Raw genomic sequence first — 25,873 nt, forward strand, 5'->3', positions numbered from 1 at the left:
GGCTCAGAGAAAGAGGGCAGTAAACAATGAATGAATGCGGGGGAGGGGTTGTTAAACCGGCCTTCACTGCACGTTCTCTAAAAGCTGGCTTTCACATCTTGTTATTAAATGGTTCCCAAACCTGCCAGGTCACTTTTCCGTGGTCTTAAAAACAAAAAAATAAACCAGTGTGGCCTTGGTTTTCGCGTCTGTTTTCACGCGTTAACAGCCCAGGCGCAGCCACCGTTCAGAGGGGCGATTGGCTCGGGTTTGGCCTCCACTGACACGAGCCCTAAGGGCTGAGGGCCGGGGCGGAAGTGCGGGAGCGGGAGGGCGCCCGCGGCTGGGGCGGAAGTGCCGGGCGCAGGGCGGAAGCGGCGACAGGGGCGGCTGAGGCTCAGGTGGGTCCCAGCGCTCGGGCGCCGGCAGGTGGGCGCTCGCGGTCCCCAGCCCGGAGCCGGTACGCGGGCGGGAGAGGAGGTCACGGGAGCTCCACGCTGTGCCGCACGCTGCCGGTTTCGATTGTCATTACAGGAAATTTAATTAAACCGGGAGCCATAAATCCGTGAACCTCCGCGGGCAAATTATAAGCGCCTGTGTATGTGAGTGCGCGCGATGGCGTTTTGGGAAGTGAACACGGGTGGGAAGAGGCAGCTTTTTAAGAGGAAGCAGAAAACATCACAACTTCATGCCTCTTCCCTGATTAACAGATGCTCTGTTTCGGATTTAATTGAGTTCTGTGAAGTGGCAATGTAATCTCAGTTGGCTGAGATGACTGCCTTTTGAAATAAACGTTTTTGAGCAGCCATGTTGACGTTTAATTGAGGGCCAAAAGCTTTAATCGTGAGTGCTGTCGGGAACACTGGGAGTCCTGGGGTTTTCTGGACCTCCTCTTTGCCTTTACTGGACAAACTCAGCCTTCTAGGTGCTGAACCATGAGAGAATAAATCAGAGCCAATACAATTTCAATAAATATTTAGCCTTGTCAGTCACCCCTGACAAATATGACTCATACTTTTTTTTTTTTTTAATAAGTTCAGAGTTATAGAAGTCCCTACTGGATTGTTACTAACATGAATAGGCAAGTGTCTTTCTAAAGTTGTCCTGTTAAAGAACAAGGAGTTATTTTTCTTTTTTTTTTAACCTGGCTGATCTTTATTCTTCATAGAAAGTATTTTATGTAGTACTTTGTATTTTAGAACTCTTAAAAAAAAGAAGAAATCCACAGAATGACCCAGCTCAACCCCAAGATTCTCAGCTCCTACAGCACGGAGATTGTTTCTAAGATCTGTTATGCCCCCCACACTCTCTGGCACATTTCCCAACATAAGTAGGTTTCCTTAACCACACACTGCCTTGGTTAAGCAACAAAGAGCTGTGGTTCAGTGTGTGACTGCAAAAAGATGAGGTGGCTAATTATCTCAGGAATACTGTATAAAAGTGCTTATAATGCTAGCAATATTTGGAGCTATATACATTGAAACTGAAAACACTTAGAAAAAGAGATGTGCCCTGAAAATACTGAGTGGTTATAGTAATGTTGGGGGTAAGGCATAACTAAATCATGGTTCTGTGTGAAATGTCGTAACCTAATAACCTGCGTCTTGCTCTGCCAAGGAACTAGAACAGGTCCTGGTGTGAAAATTAAAGTTGGTGGACCTGGTGGTTTAGATAGGCAGACTCCCCGGAGTTTTTTCTTCATGCTTACTGTGGTTAGTAGTAACTGCCTGCCAAAGGAGGATCAATATTTTTTTGTCTCCTTTATCGGAGGAAAATGTGGCTCTGTGGTTTTCTTTAGATGGATTGATGGCAGGTAAGGAAATAGAAATGAGGATTTTCCAACTTGGGAATTTATTGGACTGTATTTCTATTTTATTCCAGATGCCTGTTTCCAGCAGACTCTTAAATACTCAGAGGCAGTGTGGAGGTACGCCTTCAAAATAAGTTTTCTTTTTCTTATTATTAAGGTTTTCGTATTTCATAACGTGCAAACTCCAGGTGGCTGATGCATTTAGTTACTCTAATGCCAGGGCTCAGGGTTTCACACATAGCAGGACCTTGAGGTGAACTGGTAGAAGTAGTAGGTTTTTTATGTTCCTTATTTTAAATCTAATTTGGCACTGCTTTATTCAAGGGGTGTATATCAGAGGAAGCCAAAAGCCAGCTGGAATAGTTCCTGCTTGCAGTTTGAATCTTGTTTGCAATTATTTTGAAGGGAGAAACCATCTGGATCCAGGGATGTGTAGTTACCCAGGTAGCAGGGACAAGGTGAGCTTCCATCATCCTTCCCCTAGCATCATGGCAAGTTCAAGAGACAAAAAAATTATTTGAAGAAGAACATGCAAAGTGAAAAGTTTTGGCTAAGTTTCACCTGGATATTATTCCACATCCCTACCTCCCCATCTCAGTTACAGAGGCAGGGAACTAGAGGCATGAAAACATTACTCTCTTTTTATTCCAATCCTTACCCAAGATAAGATTTCCAGAGATAGAAGTAAAACTCAAAATATCTTCTGTTTTAAGAAAGTATCCATCTCCAAGGATTTCAGAGCATTTTACCAATATCTAGTAACAACCATTTTACTGCTGTAGACTTCATCACTGTGGTATTGTATTATTTGTTTGTAAATCTTTCGCCTACTCAAGGTGTGAGTTCTGTAAGGGCAGGGAAAGTATCTGAATCACGTTTATATTTATAGTACCTGGCACAGTGCCAGGCACGTTACAAACACTCAGTACATGGTATAAAGGGGAGGCTGGATCTGTAAGGAATATGAAAGCATCAGTGGGAATCAGCAATGTAGAAAAAATAATGTAAAACAGTAATCTTTCAAGGGGCTACCAGAGGCAGTTTTAAATGCTACAGTTAATGCCTTAATAAATAGCTTGGAGTAAGGAAGGGTATATTTGAGAAGCTACAGATGGTCACCAAACTGCCATCCAAGGTGATCTAGCCTGGTGAGTTGCAAGGTCTTTCTTATACTGAACGGAATATGCAAGGTAAAGGACCCCACCAGCCCTATCTCCATTCTCTCTCAAGGCCCACAGTGTCCAACTCCTCACTCAAACACCTGTTGAGTGAATATCTGAAAAGTATCCATTTGAAGGTATACTAAATTATTAGCTTATCTAAGCCACTAATATCTTGGTTTGGTCCTGCCTTAAGGATAAAGGATTTTGTTCACTATTTTAAGGCTAGGTTACCCAAATAATATTGAAGGAAAGCCACATCATCTTTTCTACTTAACTGACATTTCAAAAGACTTCAAACTTGTCAGCTTTTTGTATTGTAATAGGGCAAGCATGTGGTCTATGCGGCTTCCTTCTGTTGCCAGTGGGAGTCCAGCAGAAACCAGAGTGTTACTGCTGGAAACAGATGACCTTCCTCTCATTGCTCCTGTACTTTTTCATATCAATCATGAAATAATGGGGACGTGGCTTCTAGTTTAGTCAAAGGTAAGGACATAAGACTGAATTATTTGATTTTTTTAAATTCTTTACTTCTTAAAGCATGTAGTTCTTCCAGTCAGCCAGTCAAGAGAAAGGATACTGTTATTTAATAGAAATTCAGGAAAAAGAAAAATTAATAGAAATTCAGTCAGCTGAAGCAGCTTAGTTCATAGACTGAAAAAAAAAAAGAGAGAGAGATCGAAATTCATCTTTGTTTCTCCAAGTTCAAAAATGAAGTTAATCTATATCATCTTAGATTTAGAGATCAGAACCTCGTTCTTACCGTAAAGGAACTCTGCCATCTGAAGCTGAGACTTTTCTTCATTCTCTCCATCCTTAAATCTTAAACAAAATGTGGTATCCATTACTTAGTTTACTCTGAGGATTAAGGTATAAAGCTTTTGGAGACTTTTTGGAAAAAAAGAGTTGACCTTGGAGATCCCTTTCTGTTCTGAAAATTCTGTGTTGGTCTCATATGAAAAATAAGCATTGTTCAAAGAGAAAATATAGAGAAAGAAATTATCAAAGTCTTTGGTAAAACAATTTCTTTATCAAGCACAGGCATCTCCAAAGTCCCTTGGAATCCAGCTCTAAAATATTAAGATTTTCTATCAATGTCAGCTCCTAAGTAACCAGAATAGGACTGAGAGAATTGAGGAATCTCATGTATCTCTGAAGGTTACTAGAGCAGGACCTCAAGAGTGGATAGTCCCTAATGTTCTGGTATTAGTGTCACAAGTCCAAAGAAGTGATGGATTTAATATCTCAAATGTTCCAAAGCCATTTATTACAAAATGGCTAAAAATGAATGAAACATCTTTCAGGTCTTATGTGGTCATGTGGATAACTTCACCTCTTTTGCAAGATGAATTGGAAATGGTGGAGTATTAGTGACAAATGGGAGACATTGCCTGGATGGATGGAATTTGAATTGCAAACAGTTGTTTTTGGAAATGAAATTGTGTGCTTTTTAAATAGCAAGGAAACTGGCATTACTAGCTGGGTACAATAAGACTTAAGATTTTTTTAATGAAATTTCCTTCTTTCTGGGTCAGTAGTAAGCATTAGAGATACCTTCAAAGGGAATGGGTCATTTTGGTTAAGAAGGATAATATGGAAAGGAGTCTGCATAATTCCTTATGCACTTTATCCCCAACCCTTGAACTAGCATGATTTTGCCCTCATCTTAATGCTATCTTTATGGAATGAAGGAATTTTCAAATTGGTTTTTAAACTCTATTAAGCCCTCATGTATGATATAACCCAAGCACATTATTCAGGCTTTCTTGGCTTTCAGGAACAGCTTTGCAGCCATTATGTCCTAATTGTACTGAACATTGTTGCACGCTCTGAATTCAGAATATACCTCTGGCTCTAGGCCAGATGCTGAGTCAATAACTTTGGAGTTGAGGATGAGGGGATGGGTACAGTGTGTGCAAGCCCCATTGTGTTAACAAGAGTTAGTCTGGAATCCCTTTTGGACACCTGGGTGCTAGAGGGAGGGGTCCTTCCTCTACTATTATTCTTGATCAGCATCTTCATTTTATTTTTCTTAGCTAAATGTTTTTCTGGTAACTAACCCTATTACCAAGTAGGCTCTTCTGAAGCAACGATCTGGAAAATGTGACTGCTAGGGTCCAAAGATTCTAAAACAAACTCTTGCTTACTCAGAAGATTCCTCCTCCCTCCCATTTCACATTTGTCAGCTTGCTATCGGCCTCAGCAAACACAGCCGCACTTCTGGAAGTGGAGGAGAATGCCAAGATGATGAGGGTCTGTCATTAAAAATCATTCTTTAAATGTGTCTGTCAATAGGAAACATTATTCTTATTTTTGGAGGCACATTCTTGGTATTCTTTTTGGAGGTACTTTTCCATCTCAGATGCTTAAACAAGGCAAGATCAATGTCACCTCCCCCATTTTCCTCCAGGGTATTTTTGGATGCCAAGGCTTCCCAGTTATGATCAAGGAGCTAGAGAAACAAGCTTGGGATCAGCAAGCCCATGTACACTTCTGCCCAGATCTATTTGAATGAATTTTGCCCAGATGAATTTTGGTCCTCTTTAAATGGGCCTAGCATTTTAGACTCCCACAGTTAACTACTTCTAAGGCTTTCTTTGGAGCCTTTTGACATCATGAGCTATTGCCACAGCATCTCTTCTGTATATGATTCCCCCTTCTCTGATCTGGAGGACATTTGAAACCTAGGACAGTTTCTCCTAGTCTCTGTAAAATGAGAGAACAGGACAGGAGGTCATAGTTCCATATTACAGTTGATGAAACAGGCTTAAAGAGACGAGGAATTGCCTAGCATCAGAGAACTAATTGGTGGAGTTGTCTGTCTTTGGGGTTTAGATTTATGAAATCCTCACACAGGAATGCACCCAGGAATTTAAACTCGCTGAATTCCAACTGAAACTCAATAAGAAAGAGTAACTTTGAAGATGAAGAATCATGCCATTTGTGCTTAATTCCCCTGACTGATGAGTTAGTGAAAGCTATATTCCTTTACATTTACTTTGACCTCTCTACACATTTATTCAAAATACTTTGGAACAAGTTTTGTCTTTAAAGATTATTAATAAATCCAACTTTACCGCTGCTTAGGCAGCTTCTGTTTTGATATACAGGAGTTGGGTTGAGGATATCATTGATAAAATAACAGTGGTACTGAATTTTCCCTTCGTTGAAAATATAAAGGTAAGTATTAGGAAGGAATAACGGGAAAGGAAGTGACCTTTGTTCAGAGCCCATCAAGGGAAAATCTCTGCCTCTTGCAAAATGAATTTCACTGTACTGTAAGAGGCCTGAGTAAGCTAAGCCAGATCCTGGTGCCAGGGTATTTGCTGGTCAAGATATTAAGTCTTAGTGGAAAATAAATGAGCTTCTCTGGTGGCTCAGACAGTAAAGAATCCACCTGCAATACAGGAAACCCAGTTCAATCCCTGGGACTGGAAGATCCCCTGGAGAAGGGAATGGCTACCCACTCCAGTAGCTACCCACTCCAGTATTCTTGCGTGGAGAATTCCATGGACAGAGGAGCCTGGCAGACTACAGTCCATGGGGTCGAAAAGAGTTGGATACAACTGACCAACTAATACCAGAAAATAAATATGCTGAGTCTTGAATCAGTTATATCCTGTCTTAGGAATTCCCATTTAAGTAATATTCACAATCTGAAACTTTTCAGCTATTTGTTTGAAATGTTTTTCAGTTTTCAGTTCCCTGTTTCTGAGACTATCACTCCTAGAGTTTTAGATCCTCCTTCTGGGGCCAGTAAAAACACATTTCAGTCAATAGACTCATCATCATCAGTATTATTAACAGTACCTTATCTTTGTGTTATTTCGTAACAAATAGCTAAGCTTTATTTCTCTATTCTGCTTTTTAACTTGTACAAAGATTTTTATATTTATTATCTCTTCTTAAGTCATCCAACCAACTTCTGCTTTTAGTCTTCTCCTTACCCCACTGCCTCCATCTTCACCAGAAATATCTCCTTTTGCTTAAGAGGTGAAATTAGGCAGGGATCAGACAAGGCCATTCATTGTAGGGGTTGGCATTGGTTGTCAGATTTCATTCCTTTGGAGGAACATCAGACACATCTTATCTGATTCATGGTAGATTCTTTGACTGTCCCTTTTCCAGTCCAAGCCCTCATTACTCTTTTTGACAATCGGCCACTCCTATCTTTCCGGACATACTTTCTTCTGCTGGTTTCCATGACAGCCCACTTTTCTGATTTTCCTCCTACCCCATCAACCTTTCTCTCTGCCTCCTTCACTGGCTTCTCTCCACACTACTACTGAATGTTGGATTGCCTGAGAGGTCTCTCCTGGGCCCTCTTCTTTTCTTAGCTATTTAGATGATCTCACAATCTCAACTGTAATAGGAGCCTTCAAACTGAAGGAGTCTTGAATCTTATCTTCAGTCCTGGTTTCTCTCCTGGCTACCAGACCTGTACATGCCACTTTCTACTTGAGCTCCAGCCTGTCCCTCACTGAGCTCCCAGACCCATACCCTGCTCAATCTGTTCCTGCCTCAGCATCCCTCATTTTAGTAAACTGGCACCACGACCCACCCAGAGGCTCACGACCGAAACTAGGATAGTCCTACTGTCATTTTTAATTACTCAAATCCAGTTCATTGGCAGGTCCTTTCACGCCTGTCCATGCAACCCACCTTTCTCCCCTGGACTACTACAGTAGCCCCTAACTGGCTCCCTGGTTCCACTCTTGCCATCCCAAACCCATTCTTCACACAGTGCTAAGTGAAAGTGAAAGTCGCTCAGTCGTCTCCGTCTCCTACCAGGCTCTTCTGCCTGCTCTTCTCCAGGCCAGAATACTAGAGTGTGTAGCCGTTGCCTCTCCAGGGGATCTTCCCAACCCAGGGATTGAACCCAGGTCTCCTACACTGCAGTTGAATTTTTGACTGAGTCATCAAGGAAGTCCACACAGTGCTAAAGTCATCTCTTTTTTTTTGGCCGTGACATATGGCTTGCCGGGCTTCCCAGGTGGCATGAGTGGTAAAGAACCCATGGGGGGGTCATGCCAATGGGGGTCTTATGTCTCCTGACATAAGAGATGTGGATTCATTCCCTGGGTTGGGAAGATCCCCTGGAGGAGGGCATGGCAACCCACTCCAGTATTCTTGGCTGGAGAATCCCATGGACAGAGGAGCTGGCGGGTTACAGTCAAACATGACTGAAGCAACTTAGCATTCACATGTATGTGGCTTGCAGGGAATCTTAGTTTCCCAACCAGAGATACAGCCTGGGTCCCCAGCAGTGGAAGCACTAACCACTGAACTGCCAGGGAAGTCCCTACAGTCATGTTTTTAAAATGCACATGTGATCACGTAACTTCCTTCCTCTAAATCTAATTATGCTTAAAACCTCCATTCTTTAACATAACCCCCGAGGCCTTAGGTGTTCCAGCCCCCACTGACCTGTCTCCTCCACACTTCCCCTTGCTTACTTGCTTTAGCCACACTGTCCTTTCTTGTTTCTTTCACTAAATCAAAGTTGTCCTCAGCCTAGAGCCTTTGCACTTTCTGTTCTCTCTCTTTCAGATCTTTGTACCTTCTTAACCTTTAGTCTCAGCAAAAATGACACCTGCTCAGAGCACCTTATTTAAAGGCCTGCCTTGGTTACCATCACATCAGCCTGTTTCACTCCCTCCCCTCTGCTTACTACTGTCTGATGTTGTCTGACCTAAGAATCTCTTTAATGTGCCCCATGACAGTATGGACCCCAGGAGGGCAGGGACTTAACTGTTCGGTGCACCACTGAACCCAGTACCTGTGAGTATCTCATACGTGGAAAACAGCAGGTAATTGTTGAATGAGTGACTTTCATCCCACACCTAGATTTTCATAACTCAACTCTTTCCTGCCTCCATTCTTCTTTCCTTTGCAGTCTGTCCTGCTCGCTGCTGCCAGATCAGTCTCCTAAAGTACTGATTTTATCGCATCACTCTCTTCTTTAAAACCTTTCTTTGGCTCCCATCCAAAAGGCCACAGCATTCCTACCTCATGCCTTTGTGTCTAACCCTGACTTAAGAATGCTTTCCCCTTTTCTATGTATCTAAATCCTACATGACTTCAGATCCTTCTCTCATGAAACCAGTTCCAATGTCAGCCCACAGTACTCTTCTCTTCTTTTCTCTATCACATCTGAAGTTGCTCATTAGATTCCCCTGTTGTGATCTCTCCTGTATTTATATTGTTTCAGTGAAGAATTTAACTCCCTCCTAAATCCACTGCAGCGTATCTGTCTCTAGTTGCTTGTATCCAGAATGTAGAGTTGATTTCTCCATGCGAGAGTTTTATTTGGAGGAAAGAAATGGGCTAAACACCAGACAGGATGAAGAAAAAACAACAGGGGCTTAATTTTACTGAGAATTTGAAGGGAGTGGGATAGAGGAGCAGAGTGAATGTACTAAGTGATGGACATGTGAATGCCGTATACCTTCGGAGGAGTTGTAATGTTATTGGATAGGCGAGGGCCCACACTTCAAACAGTTAAAAAACTTTTTGTGCAGAACAGTGTGTTGAATGTAAATGAACGGAGCACCCATTGCATTCAAACAGTGGAGTGGAGACATCCAGATACTTGAAAACCCCAGAGTCATAGTAGTCATTTAAAAGAAAGTTAGAAAGGGGGCTTTGTCTCTAGGAACTCATGTGACCAGTCATATCTTTCTGGAACTGCTTCTCTCTGCAGGCTTCCCTCTCCCTGGTGTGATGAACCTGTTGCCACTGAATCCTGGAAATAGAAGCTACAGGGAGCGGGGTGGATGTGTGGGTGTGTCTGCCCCGGATCTCATGTGTTATGTGGGATCAAGTCAACAGTCCGGATCACAGACAGATGAGGCTGTGATAATCATCTCACTGTATGTGCAAATATCGAATCAGTATATTTTATACCTGAAGCTAATACAGTGTTACATTATTTTAAAAAAGAATGGAGCTGAGCATGAAGCCATGTACGGGTGGCCCCAGGGGTGCATGGTGAGCCAGGGATCCTTGTTGTGACATCATGTCTGAGTTGGGGCTATCTGCTTGGCAGTTCCCCTGGCCAGTTCCCCTGACTGCTGCAGCTGAGGTGCTGAAAAGCACCTGAGATCCCACCCAGGGAGTGAGGGCCCCCTCCAGGTGGCCTGCCACCCCCTACCCTCTGTTTCTGTTCTGCAGCCTCATTCTAATGCTGCTTACTCTTGGAACTGACACCTCAAAGTATCAGCTCAATCTGCAGCTTTGACTGGGTCCCTATACACCGCCTCACCTTGTCACTCTTGGCTCCACCCTTGGACCCAAGATCCCAGGCTAGGCTCCCACTTGTTTGGGAAAGAGGGAGGTTTGGACACCGCTGACTGACCACAAGCACATAAGACCCCTGGGGAGGCATCATTCATCCCTGTTTCTCTGGATTAGGGAGAGCCCAGTGACCCAGATGAGTGCCCTAAGAGCACTTTCACCTCATTACATGAGCTCTCAGTCATCTAAAATAGTGGATTCTGTTCCCAATAGAGGGGTGTTTTTGTGGGCCTGTGTGTGTGTGTGTGCACACACACATGTGTTTCTAGTCACTGGATAACAATAGGAATGTTATACTTAGATGGTAGTGAATGTGAAATGGAGCACTTAACATCTCACATGGCACGAATGACTGAACAGAAGCCCTGAGCCTCTCATCTGGAACTCAGGTTCAGCAAGAGTGACGGTAATAGTCTTAGGTTAATTCCAGCTCAGTATTAAATTTACATTATACTCTTGTGAAGAAGCTCCAACGTTTGGCCTTGGAGAACAGAATGAAGCAGGGCAAAGACTAACAGTTTTGCTAAGGGAACACACTGGTCATGGCAAACACCCTCTTCCAACAGCACAAGAGACAACTCTGCACCTGCATCACCGGAGAGTCAATACCAAAATCATACTGATTATATTTTTTGCAGCTGAAGATGGAGAAGCTGTATACAGTCAGCAAAAATAAGACCAGGAGCTGACTGTGGTTCAGATCATGAACTCCTTATTGCAAAATTCAGACTTAAAGAAAGTAGGGAAAATGACTAGATCATTCAGGTATGACCTAAATAAAATCTCTTATGATTATACAGTGTAAGTGACAAATAGATTGAAGGGATTAGATATGATAGATAGAATGCCTGAAGAACTATAGATGGAGGTTTGTAACATTATATAGGAGGTGGTGATCAAGACCATCCTCGAGAGAAATAAATGCAAAAATGCAAAATGGTTGTCTGAGGAGGCCTTATACATAGCTGAGAAAAGAAGAGAAGTGAAAGGCAAAGAGAAAATGAAAGATATATCCATCTGAATGCAAAGTTCCAAAGAATAGCAAGGAGAGATAAGAAAGCCCTCCTCAATGATCAATGCAAAGAAATAGAGGAAAACAATAGAAGGGAGAGACTGGAAAACTTCAAGAAAATTAGAGATACCAAGGGAACATTTCATGCAAAGATGGGCACAGTAAAGGACAGAAATGGTATGGACCTAACAGAAGCAGAAGATAAACTAAGAAGAGGTGGCAAGAATACACAGAAGAACTATAAGACCCAAAACAGACCCTTAAAGACCCAGATAACCATGATGATAGTATGATCACTCACCTAGAGCCAGACATCCTGGTGTGTGAAGTCATGTGGGCCTTAGGAAGCATCGCTACAAACAAAGATAGTGGAGCTGATGGAATTCCAGCTGAGCAATTTCAAATCCTAAAAGATGATGCTGTGAAAGACCTGCACTGAATATGCCAGCAATTTTGGAAAACTCAGCACTGGAAAAGGTCAGTTTTCATTCCAATCCCAAAGAAAGGCAATGCCAAAGAATGTTCAAACTACTGCACAACTGCACTCATCTCACACTAGCAAAGTAATGTTCAAAGCTAGGGTTCAGCAGTATGTGAACTGAGAACTTCCAGATGTATAGGCTGGATTTAGAAAAGGCAGAGGAACCAGAGATCAAATTGCCAACATCCGTTGGATCATAGAAAAAGCAAGAGAATTCCAGAAAAACATCTGCTTCATTGACTACGCTAAAGCATTTGACTGTGTGGGTCACAACAAACTAGAAAATTCTGAAAAAGAAGGGAATAGGAGACCACCTTACCTGACTCCTGAGAAATCTGTAGGAGGTCAAAAAGCAACAGTTAGAACCTGACATGGAACAACAGACTGGTTCCAAATTGAGAAAGGAGTACATCAAGGCCGTGTATTGTCACCCTGCTTATTTAACTTATATGCAGAGTACATCATGCGAAATGCCGGGCTGGTGAAGCACAAGCTGGAATCAAGATTGCAGGGAGAAATATCAATATCCTCAGAAATGCAGATGACACTACCCTTATGGCAGAAAGCAAAGAGGCACTAAAGAGCCTCTTGATGAAAGTGAAAGAGCAGAGTGAAAAAACTGGCTTAAAACTCAACATTCAAAAAATGAAGATCATGGCCTCCAGTCCCATCACTTTGTGGCAAATAGATGGGGAAACGATGGAAACAGTGAGAGACTTTATTTTTTGGGGCTCCAAAATCACTGTAGATATTGACTGTAGCCATGAAATTAAAAGATACTAGCTCCTTGGAAGAAAAGCTGTGACCGACCTAGACAGCACATTAAAAATCAGAGCTATTACTTTGCCAACAAAAGTCCGTCTAGTCAAAGCTATGGTTTTTCCGGTAGTCATGTATGGATGTGAGAGTTGGACTATAAAGAAAGCTAAATGCCAAAGAATTGATGTTTTTGAACTGTGGTGTTAGAGAAGACTCTTGAGAGTCCCTTGGACTGCAGGGAGATCAAACCAGTCAATTCTAAAGGAAATCAGTCCTGAATATTCATTGGAAGGACTGATGCTGAAGCTGAAGTTCCAATACTTTGGCTATCTGATGTGAAGAACTGACTCATTTGAAAAGACCCTGATGCTGGGAAAGATTGAATGCAGGAGGAGAAGGGGATGACAGAGGATGAGATGGTTGGATGGCATCACCAATTTGATGGACATGAGTTTGAGCAAGCTTTTGGAGTTGGTGATGGACAGGGAAGCCTGGTGTGCTGCAGTTCATGGGGTTGCAAAGAGTTGGACACGACTGAGTGACTAAACTGAACTGAATGAAGGTGGTACCTGAGCTTAGATAGACTTTTTGATTTTGCACACGAACTAACAAACAACACTGCAGCTTGCTGATAAGAGATCATGTGAGCTTGGAGATTCGGTGTGTCAAAGGATTCTTTGAATGAATAAAAATTCTGATCTGTGAAGGTCAGTTTCTCTACTCAAGTGAGAACAATGTTGTTTGCCTTCTAATCAGACACACACAGCATTTGAAGAATCCAGGAGCCCCACAGAAGTGATGTGCAGCCAGGGCATGGGCAGCTCCTCATGCAAGAAGTGAGTAATCCTTAATAAAGGCGCAAATGACCCTGGCTTCTTTCTGTCCTGTGATCAGTGGCTTTAATGATGTGCCCTTCAGTGCTTCACAGGGAAAACACTATAAAGTTACCTTTCTTGTACTGCTTCAAGGAGGACGGAATTGAGTCCAGTCAGCCCTCCCCCATGCTGTATTTGATTAGGCGATAAGACCACTGAAGTTGGCCTCAGTTTTGTTGAAAAGCCAGCATTCCCTCTCTCTTTTGGGGTGATCCATGCCTTTGAGCAGTCGTGTACTTGAAACAGCAGGAGTCACCATCTTTATCGTTAGGCTGTGGAATTTGTTTTAGACACATTCTAAATCCAGTCTTATACTTTTTTTTTTTTGTCTGTGACAAAGGTGACCCAACTGTGCTTTTTTGATATTTTGCACACAGCTCTTTTTTGCTTATGTTACAGAGACATGTAACAGAATACAAAGGATAAAATTGTGTGTGTGTGTGCGTTTGTGTGTGTAGTAAAGACACACATTTCATGACTAAATTCAATGACATAATCAAAAAGGTGTTGTCCTCCTAGTCATGAGCCAACAGGTACAGACCACCTTTCAGAACATTTCCTACAGTGCTGAGACACTGTTCAAAAATAATAGAACTATGAAAACGTCACATTGACAGAGTGGTCCATATTAAGATTTTACTTCAAGAAGGCATGATTGGGTGAATATGGCATTGAGAGCAATGGCATTAGGGTTTACAGAGTTAGTAAAATATTCTAAGAAGAAGATTATAGGATTCCAATTGGAGTGTACCATTTTTCATTTTACTTTTTATTTCTAAAAGTAAGTGAACTCCAGTGGTCAGAACTTTAGCCTTAATACCTTATTTCTGCCTAGGAGAGGTATAGGGAATTTTTTTTTTAGTATATATCAGACTCCACTATAATTTTATAATACAGTGCTTACAAAGAAATAAGTTAATTTAACAGTGTGGTAAAATGCATGTGCCTCAGGGCATTTGGAAAATATGCAGGTAGTAAAACTGCATAATGCTCAAGCATTTCTCAATAAACAAATGTTCCATGCTTAAGTGATTAAATTTACATGGGAGAAAAAAAGGAGAAATGGAGACTAACATGGAGAAGAGAACTAGTTTAGGCAGAATGGTAGTGGCATCTCTGAAGACTTTATTTAGCTTTCTGGGTTAGTTGAACAAGTATTCTTGCAAATCTGAAATGAATAGCTACTCTGTTTACTATGACAGGTTTTATTTGTCTTGGGCGCAACCAAGACCGCATGCTGTGTTTTGTCATGTTGGAAATACTAAAGCAGATTTCCACTGTGATTGTGATTTTTTTTTTTTTTTAACAAAAGCCTTAACACCTCAGTCTCAACTTAGCCAGCTAAAAGCATTAAGTTTTCTATTCCTTACCAGACAGACATCAATAAATCTTAAATCCTTCCACTCAAACCACACAGCTGCCGTTCACTATCCTGGTTGTCATCTTAGGTCACTGCCTTACATGGCCTGCTCCTTCTCATTTCCAGGGCTGCCTTTCTGTTTTTATTCTCACAAAACTGATCTTCAGAATTTTCTTTCTCTTTCATTTAATACAGCTTCTTTACCTTCATACCCTAGGGGGGTGTATCACTATTAGCATAATGCCTTCCCCAAACCAACGATGCAGAAATTTGTACCTAGTGTAAACATGGCTAGCATTCTACTTTCCCCCTTCATTTATATCCTCTGTAGACAGAGACATGTTTTGAAGCTACTGTCTCCAACCACATTCACCTATTGGAGTGCTGATTCTGCTGAATTTAGGGAAAATATATATACCAGGGCTTATCACTTGGTTGAGAGTAGCACAGCATATTGTGAAACTGTTTAGATTTCCTTTCCACCTTAGAATAATGCTGGGTCCTTGCAGAATTCTTATCACATTCTTTTTTATGCATTATCAGGATCATTTAGTTAGCAGGGAGATCCAGGAAGAACTGGAAGACTAAGGGTTTAGGAAAGAAGGAAAGATTATTGTTTCCACAGGTCAGAATTCAGTCCTTTTGTCTGTCTTTACTCTAGTTTGATATGGGTTCAGTGCTTTTAAAGTCATATCATTCTGTTTGAAATGAGTTTGAAGCTAATGTTACACTGAGAAGCCTGGTCACCAGTAAAGTTAATACAGGCATGCCCTGTGGAGCCGAGCAGAATGAGAATGAGACAGTGGGGAAGGGCTGGGACCGGCTGCAGTGCCCTGCCCGCTCTTGTGGACACGTGGAGGAGTGCTTACCTTTAGTTATGATATGAGATCTACCCAAACAGTGACTGCTCTGCACCCTGAGAGTCTGATGAGGGGCAGAGGTGAAATTGGAAAGGGGGATAAAAAGTGTTAGTCGTTCAGTTGTATCCAACTCTGCAACCCCATGGACTATAGCCCGCCAGGCTCCTCTGTCTACGGAATTCTCCAGGCAAGAGTACTGGAGTGGGTAGGTAACCATCCCCTTCTTCAGGGGATCTTCCTGACTCAGGGATCGAAGCCAAGTCTCACACATTGCAGGCAGAGTCTTTACTGTCTGATTCACCAGGGAAGCCCCAATGGTGACAACTGTGCGCACTGAGTGTCTGATGAGGGCTGGAGGTGAAACTGGAGAGGAGGAGGGAGGCTCACTGTAATACTACTGACATTCAGACAGTTATTTAAACAGCCACGGTATACCAGGTTAATGGTAGACACTCAGGAGTTACTGGAGTGAACAAGGATCTGCTCCTGTGGAACTCATGTTGTAGTAAAGGGAACATACAGGTAAAGAAACAGTTTTAGATAGTGAAGGATAATAGAAAACTATAGCAAGATACGAGGAAGGAGAGTGGTGGACCGGCCCATGTTGATAAGGTAGTCACTAAGGCATCTCTAAAGAGGTGACATGTGCCCAGGCCAAATGAGAAGCTACTTGAGAGTTTTTCACACAAGGAGACAGGAAGTGCAGAAATCCTGACAAACAAATAATCTTTGGTTATTCAAGGAACAGAAAGAAAATCATTGCTCTGCAACTCACCAAGATAAGGGAGGGGAAAACTGATAGGTGAAGTTGGAGAGATGGAGTAAAGAGAAGTTAAGAAATGAAGATCCCAGGAATGAATTCATGCTAGAAATATTGGTAAGCAATAAAGTCAACAGTGCATATGTTTTAAAAGTAAAATGATCATATCTGTAGTTTAAAGGACAAAGCTGGAGGCTCAGTAGAATAACTAAAAGTAAGTAGGGTGTCTTATGTCATGCCAAGTAGCAGGATGAGAGAACTTCAAAGCCTAGTGTTTGACATGCTGCTGTTACCACGCTGTTCTTATTGGAATATCTCCAGCAGAGACACTAGTACATTTGTGGATGTTTTCACAAATGATGGCAATCTCCTTTTAAAATACTTCTTAAAAGAGTTGAGTAGATTTTTGTTTTTGACAAGTTAGCTCAGCCTAATTCTCCCTCTAAGTTCCTCTGAGTACCACTCTGTTTCCCCACCTCTTGCAGCAGAGCACAGATCTCATAAGTAATAGCCTTAACCTTCAGCTGGAGGCTTGTGCTGCTTACATACTGTTCCTTTACCGTGAAGGTGGCTGGGCACTGTTGAATGCCCACCAATAAGATAAGCTACCTCTGCAAATAAAAACCATCTCAGGAAACTTCCACATTTTAGAAGATCATCAGGATGCTAGCAAAACCTACAGGTGCAATTTAATTTTTTATTCTAATTAACACACACATGCAATTTGCTTACAGAAACCAAGTGATTAGACACATAGTTAATTCATACATTTGGATTTTTCTCCTTCTAAGTTCTGTTTTCTTTGGAGTACAGTGCATATTGAGGCATCATGGAGACGTGCCAAACATCTTGGCCTCTCTGCCACTCCTAGACTCCAAGAAGTACATCTGAAGTCTTCAAATTCCATTACAGACTTGCAGCTTACTGTTCCTATTATAAAGAGCAAAGTCTAGGGCACATAAGTTTACTGCCCTATTTTTCTTTTGGCAGAATTAAGATGCTCTGGTTTCAAGGAAATAGCATGCAGCTTGCCAAACACTCCTTTCAACTTCTCTTGAGAAATCTCTCTGCCTCAAAGACTGCTCTGCCTGTGCTGACCTTATTCACAAAGGTACAGAGGAAAAAGTAAAATTACTACTTTAAAAACATAAAGTATTCAAATGTTGGGGGAAGAAAGTTGTACATTTAAGAAAGGGGGAAAATGTTGAAAGGAAAGCAAGCAATGGTATAAATTTTCTTCAGACTCACTCATCAGTTTACAACAGTGCTAACTCTTACCCTACCCAGATACTTCATTGTCTCACTGTTTTCAGAGAGTAAATTAATATATTTATCATCTAATCCTTACATTGAAAGAACTGATGTTTACAAGTGTATCATTTAGAAATATAGTCAGCTCTTGTTATTTGTGATAGTCATAGTCTATAAAGTCGCTACAAATACTGAATTAGCAAATATTGAACCACTGCTCCTAGGGTGACTATAGGGTTAGCGTCCTTTGAGCATCTGGTCACAACGTTTTTGTCAGCTGATCAATACATAACCTTTGTTTTAAGGAAGATGGTCGGCTCTGCCAAATACTGCTGGTAATTTGAAAGAATGAAGTCTGAAAATTGACCAATGGATTTGGCAACATGAAGGTCACTGGAACTTACGAGCATTTTCAGAGAAATGATGAGGAGAAAGCTCTAGGGAGTTGGTCAAGAGAGGATAAGAGGAGGGGAAAAAAATACATAACCTTGTTTTAGGTGTGTCTCTGTTTAAAGGCACCTTATTTAATGAACACAGTTGATCCGTTACCACCGAGCTCAGGGCCAGCAGCACCATAACACGTGCCTGAGCGAAGCTCATCGGACATAGCACTTTCTCCCCAAGGCACACCACAGCCTTCTTACACTTAGAAACAACAGATAGCACCTCAGCACTGCACTGGGGCTATTTTAAATGGCAGAAAAACACAAAAATGCAAGAATCATGGCACTCAGTAGATCATGATTTGGCCACCTGATGTGAAGAACTGACTCATTGGAAAAGATCCTGATGCTGGAAAAGATTGAAGGCAGGAGAAGGGGACAACAGAGGATGAGGTGGTTGGATGGCATCATGGACTCAATGGACATGAATTTGAGCAAGCTCTGGGAGTTGGTGATGAACAGGGAAGCCTGGCATGCTGCAGTCCATGGGGTCGCAAAGAGTTGGACATGACCGAGTGACTGAACTGAAGTAGATCATGAAAAGGACACTTGTTTACAGTATGAGAGCTAGAAAGAGCATCATCTTGTCGCAGCTCAGCTGGAAATGTACACTTTGGGCAACTCAGATTTTTCACTGCTCTCTGCAACTGCATATCCATGAATGACTGCAAAGGTTTGGGTGTTAATTTTAGGGTTACAAATAAGTTTTAGTGAATAGATGAATTCGCAGATACAGAATCCACAAATAATGAGGACTGACTTGTACTTATTTTCTTATCCCTAACACTAGTTTTAAGTCTAAATTTGGTAATAAGGAGTTCATGATCTGAGCCACAGTCAGCTCCCGGTCTTGTTTTTGCTGACTGTATAGAGCTTCTCCATCTTTGGCTGCAAAGAATATAATCAATCTGATTTCGGTGTTAACCATCTGGTGATGTCCATATGTAGAGTCTTCTCTTGTGTTGTTGGACAAGGGTGTTTGCTATGACCAGTGCGTTCTCTTGGAAAAACTCTATTAGCCTTTGCCCTGCTTCATTCTGTATTCCAAGGTCAAATTTGCCTGTTACTCCAGGTGTTTCTTGACTTCCTACTTTTGCATTCCAGTCCCCTATAATGAAAAGGACATCTATTTTGGGTGTTAGTTCTTAAAGGTCTTGTAAGTCTTCATAGAACCGTTCACCTTCAGCTTCTTCAGCGTTACTGGTCAGGGCATAGACTTGGATTACTGTGATATTGAATGTATTGCCTTGGAAACGAACAGAGATCATTCTGTCGTTTTGAGATTGCATCCAAGTACTGCATTTTGGACTCTCTTTTTGTTGGCCATGATGGCTACTCCATTTCTTCTAAGGGATTCCTGCCCACAGTAGTAGATATAATGATCATCTGAGGTAAATTCACCCACTCCAGTCCATTTTTGTTTGCTGATTCCTAGAATGTCGACATTCACTTTTGCCATCTCCTGTTTGACCACTTCCAATTTGCCTTGATTCATGGACCTAACATTCCAGGTTCCTATGCAATATTGCTCCTTACAGCATCGGACCTTGCTTCTATCACCAGTCACATCCACAACTGGGTATTGTTTTTGCTTTGGCTCCATCCCTTCATTCTTTCTGGAGTTACTTCTCCACTGATCTCCAGTAGCATATTGGGCACCTACCGACCTGTGGAGTTCCTCTTTCAGTATCCTATCATTTTTCCTTTTCATATTGTTCATGGGGTTCTCAAGGCAAGAATACTGAAGTGGTGACATTGTACAGGAGACAGGGATCAAGACCATCCCCATGGAAAAGAAATGCAAAAAAGCAAAATGGCTGTCTGACGAGGCCTTACAAATAGCTATGAAAAGAAGAGAAGCGAAACGCCACGGAAAAAAAGGAAAGATATTCCCATTTGAATGCAGAGTTCCAAAGAATAGCCAGGAGAGATAAGAAAGCCTTCCTCAGCCATCAATGCACAGAAATAGAGGAAATCAACAGAATGGGAAAGACTAGTGATCTCTTCAAGAAAATTAGAGACACAAAGGAAACATTTCACGTAAAGATGGGCTCGATAAAGGACAGAAATAGTATGGACCTAACAGAAGCAGAAGATATTAAGAAGAGGTGGCAAGAATACACTGAAGAACTGTACAAAAAAGATCTTCATGACCCAGATAATCACAATGGTGTGATCACTCACCTAGAGCCAGACACCATGGAATGTGAAGTCAAGCGGGCCTTAGGAAGCATCACTACGAACAAAGCTAGTGGAGATGATGGAATTCCAGTTGAGCTATTTCAAATCCTGAAAGGTGATGCCATGAAAGTGCTGCACTCAATATGCCAGCAAATTTGGAAAACTCAGCAGTGGTCACAGGACTGGAAAAAGTCAGTTTTCATTCCAATCCCAAGGAAAGGCAATGCCAAAGAATGCTCAAACTAATAATGCACAGTTGCACTCATCTCGCACACTAGTAAAGTAATGCTCCAAATTCTCCAAGCCAGGCTTCAGCAATACGTGAACCATGAACTTCCAGATGTTCAAGCTGGTTTTAGAAAAGGCAGAGGAACCAAAGATCAAATTACCAACATCTGCTGGATCATCGATAAAGAAAGAGAGTTCCAGAAAAACATCTATTTCTGTTTTATTGACTATGCCAAAGCCTTTGACTGTATGGATCACAATAAACCATGGAAAATTCTTCAAGAGATGGAATTACCAGGCCACCTGACCTGCCTCTTGAGAAACCTATATGCAGGTCAGGAAGCAACAGTTAGAACTGCACATGGTTCCAAATGGGGAAAGGAGTACATCAAGGCTGTATATTGTCACCCTGCTTTTTTAACTTATATGCAGAGTACATCATGAGAAACGCTGGGCTGGAAGAAGCACAAGCTGGAATCAAGATTGCTGGAACAAATATCAATAACCTCAGATATGCAGATGACATCACCCTTATGACAGAAAGTGAAGAGGAACTAAAAAGCCTCTTGATGAAAGTGAAAGAGGAGAGTGAAGAAGTTGGCTTAAAGCTTAACATTCAGAAAACTAAGATCATGGCATCTGGTCCCATCACTTCATGGGAAATAGGTGGGGAAACAGTGGAAACAGTGTCAGACTTTATTTTTGGGGGCTCCAAAATCACTGCAGATGGTGATTGCAGCCATGAAATTAAAAGACGCTTATGCCTTGGAAGGAAAGTTATGACCGACCTAGATAGCATATTAAAAAGCAAGAGACATTACTTTGCCAACAAAGGTCCATCTAGTCAAGGCTGTGGTTTTTCCAGTGGTCATGTATGGATGTGAGAGTTGGACTGTGAAGAAAGCTGAGCACCGAAGAATTGATGCTTTTGAACTGTGGTGTTGGAGAAAACTCTTGAGAGTCCCTTGGATTGCAAGGAGATCCAACCAGTCCATCCTAAAGGAGATCACTCCTGGGTCTTCATTGGAAAGACTGATGCTAAAGCTGAAACTCCAATACTTTGGCCACCTCATGTGAAGAGTTGACTCATTGGAAAACACCCTGATTGGGGGCAGGGAGGAGAAGGGGATGATAGAAGATGAGATGGCTGGATGGCATCACTGACTCGATGGACCTGAGTTTGAGTAAACTCCAGGAGTTGGTGATGGACAGGGAGGCCTGGCGTGCTGCAATTCATGGGGTCGCAAAGAGTCGGACACGACTGAGTAACTGAACTGAACTGAACACTAGTTTTAAGTCATAAAGCAAGTGTAAATTTTTTAAGAGATTTTTCCTGTAAAACTTATAAGACAAACATTATAGATTTCCTTTTGCTAATTAACATTACTTTGTGTGATTTATAATCAAAAAAGAAAGTGCTGGGTAACAGAATTAACTTCAGTGAAAAATACTGCAATTCAGACAAAAAAGGTCTCTTGTTTAATAGACTTACTCAGATTTCAGGCATTTTAGCAATTTGAATATATCTGAAAATTACCTAATAAAATTTTAAAATTAATTTCTTACTGAAAATAATCTTAACTACTTTTCATATTCATAATAATATATTACACTATTATGGAACAAAAATATTTCATAATCTGTGTCTACATATGAGAAATGCATGTGTAAATTAACCACAAAAATAAAATAATCCGTTAAAGTTAATGGTGCTCATTCGGCGTAACTATTCTGCACAATTTTTCAGTTTGAACAACAGCCAAGTAAGCCAAAAAAGAAAGTGAAGTCACTCAGTCATGTCCGACTCTTTGTGACCCCATGGACTGTAGCCTACCAGGCTCCTCTGTCCATGGGATTTTCCAGGCAAGCATACTGGACTGGGTTGCCACTTGCTCCTCTAGAGTATCTTCCCGACTCAGGGATCGAACCTGAGTCTCCCACATTGCAGGCAGACTCTTTATCATCTGAGCCACCAGGGAAGCCTAAGTAAACCAACACATGTGCAAAAAAAAAAAAAAATTTTTTTCACTAATCTTCCGTTCAGCTTAAAACTTGTACTGAACCCTTCATTTGTCTCAGTAGACATACAAGATATTACTGTCACCTCCAGGAGTTCCCAGTTCTCTGAAAGAAAAAGTACATATCAGGTCTCTTCCATTTATAAATAATAGAAAGTACTTCCCAGAATGGCTTAAACAAAAAAGGGATTTTATGGGTTAGTCTAGTTTCAGAAGTAGCTTGATTCTGCAACTTAAGCATATTAACAATCTCTTCAGCTCCACATTCTCTGAGTTAAATCAGTGCACACTCTGGCTCTTCAGATGGATAACTGCAGCAATCCCAATCCCAGATCTCACATTTCAGGTATCTACAGAAACCTCAGCAAAAGCCTCACATTATCCATTGTCTATGACTGGCCAGTCCCTGAGTCATCTGTAGTCGAAGAGCTAAGGTGTGTTGTGTGTTAGTTGGTCAGTTGTGTCCAACACTTTGCAACCCTATGAATCCTGCCAGGCTTCTCTGTCCATGCAGTTCTCCATGGAAGAATACTGGAGTGCACAGCCATTCCCTTCTCCAAGGGATCTTTCTGACCCAGCGATCAGACCTAAGTCTCCTGCATTCCTTACCATCCTGTCATTTTTCAATTCATAGATTTCTTTAAAATTTGATGAACATTTCCTCATAAAAATACATACACGTGATAATTTGCGTAGACGTCCATGGTCCCTGGGTTTAAAAAATTAAAAAAAAAAAAAGTGATCATAAATCTACTAAAGTTCTTTATTATAAAAGCAAGTACTTCTGCAATTTCACTGGTTTTTGTTTTGCTTTTGCTTTTAAGGTCCTCTCTTGACTTTTTTGAACTTTTTCAGAAAATTTTAATGTGGTTATCTTAAAAATCACAGACTACCCATCATCTGTTTATTATAACGCTAATAATAACATAATGAGCCGAATTCTCTGAAGCAGGAAAATAGGGCCAGAAAGACCTCTTGGAAGGAAAATGTCTTTTGATGATCTGGGCTCTTATTTCAAAATATGGTGAGTTAAGCTGGAGGAAGGGCCTCCATAACAGCTCATCATTTTCTATCCTGTTAAAAAGCAGGTTTTATATAAGCATCAGTATGATATCAGTATGTTGATATATAAGCATCAGTATGTTGAGTCTCTTTTTAGCTCATACAAGAGAACCTACAGTAGTCCTTGTTCACTGAGTCAGGGCCTCATAAGCCTTTAAAATCTGCCAGTGGTCCATAGCATTCTCAGGAGACGTCTCCTCTAGACAGAGTGCAAACAACAGCCAAGAAACTTGCTCGTACAGTGGAGTGACTCTGGGAAACCTACTGCTGACACTTACAATGAGAAAACTGACAAAACATTAAAGAGTTGGTAAAATCAGCACCCAAAGTAAAGAGATTTTTCCCTTCTAAAGACAGGGCAGTAACTATCTAACTCTATCCCAGTGGGTTATTAGGCAAAACAGGCTGGGGACTTCCCTGGCAGCCCAGGGGTTAGAATTCCATGCTTTTGCTGCTATGGGTCCAGATTCAATCCCTGGTCAGGGAACTAAGATCCCTCAAGCTGCATGGCATGGCCAAAGAAAAAGAAAGATAAAATAAATGGAAAAACAGGTTGGCAAAGCTTAGTGCCCCCCGTCAAAACAAATTTTAAGAAATTCTGGCAATGTCAGTCAGGCCTAGAAGGTGCTCCTCATCTAGGAAGGACAAAGCCCTAAAACTATGGATGTTTTGAAAATGATCTTCCCAGGTATCAATTATACTAAGCCAGTCACAAGAACATATAAACATCTAAATGTATTGTGTGTACATATATATATCTATGTGTGTGTAACATGTAAGCATCAACATTTATTAGATAAATATGTTTGTAGAGAAGAAAATCAAAACACAGTTAAAAATTGCCAAAAGCCTATTTACCATGAAATACCAACTATTTATAAGATTCTGTAGCAGTGTTTTGCTTTGGAAATAAAACAGTATAATTAACCTGGGAGAAAATAGTCCTTTAAATTAAGTATAATCTGCTTCTTGTGGCTTTTGTCAGGCTGAATGCCATTTCTCTGGGATTAATGGCTTTTTTCTTCCTATAGGATCCATGTCCCCTTTGTGATGAAGCCAAGGAAGTACTGGGGCCTTATAAAAACCGGGTAATATGATACACTATAGCTTTATGTATATGGAATGGATAGTATATGTAGTATAAGACAAAGCATCTGTCTGGATCCTTTCTTTAGGAAAAGACATTGAATGATTTTTCATTTAAACTTTCTTTCTGTTCTTTAGAGAGACTTTAGTGCTGATTTCCATAAAAGTCATTACACCTAAGTGTTTTTCTCTGAGCAGCACTGGTTTTCTTACTCTGACTGTTAAAATGAGTCAAAGTTAACCAGCAGGTACAGTATTCATGCTTTAAGCTTTTGTCCCTATTCCTTTTATGTTATTTTGTCATTTCCATGGAAGTGTTTTCCAGTTGCAAACTGTGACACCTTTCCCAATCTTCCAGTCCAAACATGTCTTTCTTGAGTCTCAGGCAGCTTCCCAGTTGGGGACATAGTTTATTTCATTTCCACTGAGTAGTAATGCTGAACCTAACAGATAGAACCGAAAAGTAGCGAACTGGAGAATTAAGGAATATAAAGAAATAAATCAGGTTGGGGAAATCAAGGTCATTAGATGACTGTGGACCTCAAATAAACAACAACAGTAAAAAAAAAATCTCTGAGTGTTAGAACTGGTCTGGGGATCAGTTTGTCACTATAACCATTGCATTGTTCCATGTTGCTGAAAAATAGAGTTTTACTCTGTCTCTGTTTCAGTTTATTTTACAGGAAGTGGACATCACACTTCCAGAAAACTCTGCTTGGTATGACAGGTATAAATTTGACATCCCCGTCTTTCATTTGAATGGCCAGTTTCTGATGATGCATCGAGTAAACATCTCAAAACTTGAAAAACAGCTCCAGAAACTTGAGCAGCAAGGTGCAAGAGGCTGACAAACACCCTCATGATTTTCTGCCTTCTCTGTCCAGAACGTGTTTTCCTGAGGAAATGACCGGGGCTTCAAACTCCTTTTGTCATTTTCACACAGCTCTACAGATGTTCTGAACTCAGTGGTGCCAGATAGTGATATTCCTCTTGTGATTAATGGAAGTACCAATGTGGGAACTGTTTACGTGCTGGCATTTTATAAAATAAGTGGAGTGTATTGGCAGGGAGGGGATGATGGAAGGCAGGAGAAATCCACTTGTTCTATTTATTTTACTCTTTTGTATTAATATGGAAGCATCTCACATTCACTGGACAGAGCCGTTTATAAGAAGGCGGCTCTGTGTCCCTGCTGCTGCCCTAAGGGCTTAACTTTTTAATGAAAGAATAAATGTTCTTCCACTTGGTAGAT

At 41.2% G+C, this 25,873-nt stretch overlaps 1 protein-coding gene across 3 annotated transcripts; it reads left to right on the forward strand.

Annotated features, from left to right (window-relative positions):
• Nucleotides 1–296: 296 nt before the first annotated feature.
• C1H5orf63 (chromosome 1 C5orf63 homolog) lies at nt 297–25,873 on the forward strand. Of its 3 annotated transcripts, none has more exons than XM_065918184.1 (5): nt 297–380; nt 1,861–1,906; nt 17,343–17,463; nt 24,567–24,623; nt 25,293–25,872. In XM_065918184.1, exons 3-5 carry the CDS (start codon nt 17,350–17,352, stop codon nt 25,467–25,469), a joined length of 348 nt encoding a protein of 115 aa, XP_065774256.1. In that variant the 5' UTR covers nt 297–380; nt 1,861–1,906; nt 17,343–17,349; the 3' UTR covers nt 25,470–25,872. The 3 variants fall into 3 exon arrangements, with proteins under 3 accessions (XP_065774256.1, XP_065774257.1, XP_065774258.1); XM_065918185.1 differs by lacking the exon at nt 297–380 and adding an exon at nt 405–439 and having other exon boundaries at nt 25,293–25,873; XM_065918186.1 differs by lacking the exon at nt 297–380 and adding an exon at nt 561–581 and having other exon boundaries at nt 25,293–25,873.

Source organism: Muntiacus reevesi, chromosome 1, assembly GCF_963930625.1.
Source record: "Muntiacus reevesi chromosome 1, mMunRee1.1, whole genome shotgun sequence".
NCBI lineage: Eukaryota > Metazoa > Chordata > Mammalia > Artiodactyla > Cervidae > Muntiacus > Muntiacus reevesi.